Here is a 5,487-nt window from a genome sequence, read left to right on the forward strand (position 1 = left end):
CCCCCGCCCCAGTCTCTCAATGTCACCTTCTACCTCGGCTTCTGCTTCTCACTTCCCTCTCTTTCCTCTCCAAGCATCCTCCTTGCGCGCCCGCGCCCGCTCCTCCCTCGCGCTCTCTCGCGCCTAAGGAGAACATCTCCGGGACCAGACCTGTCCACCTTTCAGCGCAGTCGCATCCTAGAGCCAGTTAAGTTGAACCCGCAGCATGTGGAACGCGACGCCGAGCGAGGAGCCGGGGCCCAACCTCACTCTGCCGGACCTGGACTGGGACGCTCCCCCCGACAACGACTCTCTGGTGGACGAGCTGCTGCCGCTCTTCCCCGCGCCGCTGCTGGCCGGCGTCACCGCCACCTGCGTGGCGCTCTTCGTGGTGGGCATCGCGGGCAACCTGCTCACCATGCTAGTGGTGTCGCGCTTCCGCGAGCTGCGCACCACCACCAACCTCTATCTGTCCAGCATGGCCTTCTCCGACCTGCTCATCTTCCTCTGCATGCCGCTCGACCTTGTCCGCCTCTGGCAGTACCGGCCCTGGAACTTCGGGGACTTGCTCTGCAAACTCTTCCAGTTCGTCAGCGAGAGCTGCACCTACGCCACGGTGCTCACCATCACCGCGTTGAGCGTCGAGCGCTACTTCGCCATCTGTTTCCCGCTGCGGGCCAAGGTGGTGGTCACCAAAGGCCGGGTGAAGCTGGTTATCCTGGTCATCTGGGCGGTGGCCTTCTGCAGCGCCGGGCCCATCTTCGTGCTCGTCGGCGTGGAGCACGAGAACGGCACTGACCCTCGGGACACCAACGAGTGCCGCGCCACCGAGTTCGCGGTGCGCTCCGGACTGCTCACCGTCATGGTGTGGGTGTCCAGCGTCTTCTTCTTCCTGCCTGTCTTCTGCCTCACTGTGCTCTACAGCCTAATCGGCAGGAAGCTGTGGCGACGGAGACGCGGCGAGGCGGCGGTGGGCGCCTCGCTCAGAGACCAGAACCACAAGCAAACCGTGAAAATGCTGGGTGGGTCTCAGAGCGCCCTCGGGCTTTGTCTCGCCGGTGCCTTCCTCTCCCTAAGCTTTTCCGCCTTCTTCCTGAGTCTCTATCTCTCTCTCCTGTTTCTCTCGGTCTCTGTCTCTCTGTGCGCCTGTCTCTCAATCATTCTCTTCTGTTTCTGTCTTGAGGTCTCCCTTTGGTCTCCAAGATTTTCTGTCCTGTGCGCATCCCTGTTCTTTCCCCCATTTTTTTTTTTTTACCTTTTTTGCTTTCTTGTTTATCTGTTTCTCTCCCTCCCTCCTTCCTTTTCTCCCTCCCTCCCTCCCTCCCTTCCTCCATCACGCCTATCCCCAACTTTGTCACAGTCTTGACTCTCTCTTTTGGTGTCTCTCGCTTTGTGTCTTTTTCTTCCTATCTCTCCTTTCTCTCTTTTATGGAAAAAAGCCCTGCTCTTCCCTAAAATGAATTTTATACCAGCTCAGAAATTTTGCTTCAAAACTGGAATATTTTATCAAAACTTATTGTGGTCTTTAAGTGTTAACGGTGAGGTTAAGCTTCCTGCTTCAAGTAGAATTTGTAGATATCTAAGTTACACTAAGATAAGCAAGCATTAAATCTAGAAAGTATTCGGTGGCAAATTTAACCAAAGACATGATCAATTTGGATAATTCTGTCAGAAATGATTCATTTTTCTTTCACTGTTGTGATTTGCTGTATGCCCTGCATTTTTTCAAACAATTGAATCAATGCTGTTTACCCTGCTGCTGTTTGTACAGCTTTACAAGGAAGTCAGTGACAAATCAACGCTGGAGTTTCCATTTGTTTTCATGATTACGTGTCTCTCCAGGTAGAAAAGACTAGGATGATCTAAGATAAGCTAGGATAGGCAGGCTTCCAGCATGAGAAAGGGAGACTTTGTGGAAGGTGACAGGACTTATCCCCAAATGGCCTTTCGGAGACCATTTGGGTGCAGTGTCATGACTGGAGCATGCTGAATATGTACCAACATGAATTCAACTTCTTTAAGTATCCACGTGTGTTTGCTACAAGTGAAACAATACAAAATGTCCTCACACCCAAGCAAAGTATTAATTCTACTTGCTTTTTCAAAAGGAAAGTCTGTATGCTTTGTTATCTGGACATTATACTCAATGTTGTGTACTTCTTTACATATTTAATGCTCTTAGAAACCATTCCAAGATGATTTTGTATTTGTAATTTTACAATTCCTGGAATCCTGTATATTAAAGTGATAGTTTATTCAAAGAATGCCAACATTTTTCATGTTTTAGACCAGTGATTCTCACAATATGACTCATAGATTGTAAACCTGCTAGCACACTCCAGGGAACTCTAATAATCACGTGGCTACTATGGCAGTCAGTTGCTACTGTGCAACTTAGTTTTGAAAATAAGTTTAAAAATTTCCTCCAAATTTATTTTCAAGCCATTCATTATCCTCATTAGTGTCTTAACACTACTGTTAATTTTCTTTTGCCTTGACAGTTTGAAGGGCATTGCTAAAGTTGTACAAGGACTAAAATATTTTGTTATTTTTTCCTCTGATTTCTGAATTTTAAAGACTTAATCTAGAATTTCAAGTCTTGAAAGAACTTACCTCCCATGGGCACAATGAAGGCTTGGATGGATGATAATTAATTTTAGTTGGTTTTATGGGCTTTTATACCTTACTGTTTCTAGTGTAGGTGGCAAAGAATCATCCATCTCAATCAGACACTCATCGGTGTCTCAATCCTGACTGCATGTTCAATCCTCTGTGAAATTTTAAAAAGAAAAAAGCAGGTATCTTGGTCTCCTTCCTAGAGATTTTAATTTAGTGAGTCTATATCACATTTAAGGAATCTATACTCCAGGGAATGCTGATACGTAGCTATGGTTGAGTATAACCACTTTACCTCATACGCGTTTGGTTGTGTCTAGCACATACTATAAAAGAGCAGACAATTGTCAATAAATGGTCTAGTCACTTGAGTCAATATGTCAATCCAATCGCAAAATGAGTCAAATAGTTGTTAAATAGAAATGACTGGGGCGCTCTGTAAACATGGTTGAACTGTTGATCCAGACAGACTCAATCTTGGCGAAAAGGTAGGAAAGGGAAAGAGCAGAGCATAATGTTGCTCCGAAGTCAATGGTCATACCACACATAATCAAAACAAAACTGTATCATCCAAATAGAGTGTGATTTGTTATGACATTGCTTGAACTGATGCTCTCCCTCCCATTGTTCTTTCAGCGGTAGTGGTGTTTGCTTTCATCCTCTGCTGGCTGCCCTTCCACGTTGGGCGATACTTGTTTTCCAAGTCCTTCGAGCCTGGCTCCCTGGAGATTGCTCAGATCAGCCAGTACTGCAACCTTGTGTCCTTTGTCCTCTTCTACCTCAGTGCTGCCATCAATCCCATTCTATACAACATCATGTCCAAGAAGTACCGGGTGGCGGTGTTCAAACTTCTGGGATTTGAACCCTTTTCCCAGAGGAAGCTCTCCACTCTGAAGGATGAAAGTTCTCGGGCCTGGACAGAATCTAGCATTAATACATGACCGAGCACATTGCTGAGCAAAGTCATCACTTATTATTCTAAACCGGAAGCCATAGCACAGCAGAACTTGGGAGGAAGTTGAAGGTTAATTTTGGAATTGGGGACACATAAGTCTGGAAAGAATTGTGGGGGCAAGAAAAGAGAATTTGTAGTGTGTGAGAAGTTGAATTTGATTGAACACTCACTCATCAGTGCTCTCATACACGATTTCTGCATATTCATTGCCTGTAATTTTGTATTCTGCTGCTGGTGCTAGCAAGAGCTTTGCAATTCAGAGAAAGGAGGAGATGCAGAGAGGGCAATTAGCGCACTTCTTACTGGGTAAATATGTAACCTGATTTACTTTTTCATAATGATAAGAAACTTTGATTAAAAGAATGACATTAACATTAAAAATTTTAAACATGACTTTTAAAAACTGGCAATTTTCATATAGCTCTAGATCAATGCTGTCCAAGAGAAATACAAAGCAAGATAAGTAATCAATAAAATTATTAATGGGAGTTTTATATTCCTTTTTCATAAAAAGTCTTTGAAATCTGGTTTGTTTTTTACATTAACAGTGCACCTTAATTTGGACATTGTTTTCATCAGAAATACTTGATGAATTTAGATTTCCTAAAATTTGCAGATGAAAAAGTAGATTCATCAATCTAAGTTGTTCAAACACACTTAAAAGTTTTCCAAAAACTGAAGCTACAAGTTTTAATATTTAAAATAAATTGAAATTAAAAATGTAGTTCAAATTGTACTAGTCACATTTCAAGTATTCAATGGCCAAATGCCACTAATCGTTACTGTTTTGGCAGTGCAGCTCTAGAATATGTGTAAAATTATTGTTAATTTTATGAAAATATTTTAAAATAAATACTTATTTCCTCAAATATTTTATAGCAAAATAGGCATCACAGAATTCTATCATGATAAATCCCCCAAATCATGTCTAAATGCCCTATTTCTTCATGCTTGTAAGAAAATGGATATGAAATATATGATGCATTTTTAAATTAGGTTCATTACATGCAATAAAATTCAGGAAATGAAACTTTGTAAAAATTATAGAAAATTCACAAACTGCCTTATTTGGCTTAAAAACACTTAAGCCAACCATAAGGCTTGATTTGTGAATAAAGGGATAATTTATAACTTACTCTGGAAAGCTTACAGGAACTTAATGAACATAGAAATTTTTCAAATGGTGAAAAATTCAGAATCTCCTAAATGCTACTGCTTATTGACATTCAAAACTTCTTTTAATCTTACAACCATTTATTTCAAAGTGCCTGTGCCATATCTAGTCTCCAAATTATTAATAGTTTTTCTGTTTCTATTCCACTGCTTATCTCATAGATGTTTACTTGGATTTCCAGTCTCCCTCTTAATCATAATGATGAATGATTACATACCTTCAACTGAATATTGCATGTTTTGGTTACAAATCTAAAGTTTTCACTTATATTGACATTGTTCCCTGTATAGTAAACTTATTGCATATCAAATATATTATTCCAAAAATGATTTCTTCATAGTCCTGTGCAATACTAGGACTATAACATCAATAAGCAATTGCTACCTTATGTTATTGGTTCACCTATGGAACTGATTGAGCCATTTAGGGAAATTACTACCATGACTGATTTCTTTCCCCCACCAAAAGTAAAGATTATTATGCTGAAATAACTGATTATTTACCTTAGAAACATGAAAACTTAATCATAATTAGAACGGCTTCTCTAGAGAAATATTTCCAAAATCCATTCTGACACTAAAACTGCCCTACCAATTTAGTCTAAATGCAGAACTTTAGCAAGTTGATCATTCAGTTAATTCGTGGGAGTGCATCAATATTTTATAAAAATACACTGCTTTATTTAAACCCATGGGATACTAATTAGGTCAGTCAGCATTATTGTCCTAAATAGGTCCCAGTAAATCCCAAAGAGGTATTTCAG

At 41.2% G+C, this 5,487-nt stretch overlaps 1 protein-coding gene across 1 annotated transcript; it reads left to right on the plus strand.

The window, feature by feature from the left end:
• Positions 1–162: 162 nt before the first annotated feature.
• Positions 163–3,927, plus strand: GHSR (growth hormone secretagogue receptor). Its single transcript, XM_019624324.1, has 2 exons — positions 163–1,001; positions 3,232–3,927. The coding sequence occupies exons 1-2, from the start codon at positions 206–208 to the stop codon at positions 3,534–3,536; spliced, it is 1,101 nt and encodes a 366-aa protein (XP_019479869.1). The 5' UTR covers positions 163–205; the 3' UTR covers positions 3,537–3,927.
• The last annotated feature ends 1,560 nt before the right edge of the window (positions 3,928–5,487 follow it).

The sequence above is a fragment of the Hipposideros armiger genome, unplaced genomic scaffold, assembly GCF_001890085.2.
Source record: "Hipposideros armiger isolate ML-2016 unplaced genomic scaffold, ASM189008v1 scaffold_584, whole genome shotgun sequence".
In the NCBI taxonomy this organism is placed as follows: Eukaryota; Metazoa; Chordata; class Mammalia; order Chiroptera; family Hipposideridae; genus Hipposideros; species Hipposideros armiger.

What these genes read in the sequence shown, in the direction of transcription:
- GHSR (XM_019624324.1), top strand. Translation starts at nt 206, where the DNA reads ATGTGGAACGCGACGCCGAGCGAGGAGCCGGGGCCCAACCTCACTCTG. An exon ending in GCAAACCGTGAAAATGCTGG is followed by an intron (nt 1,002 to 3,231) that starts GTGGGTCTCAGA and finishes TTGTTCTTTCAG; the next exon opens with CGGTAGTGGTGTTTGCTTTC.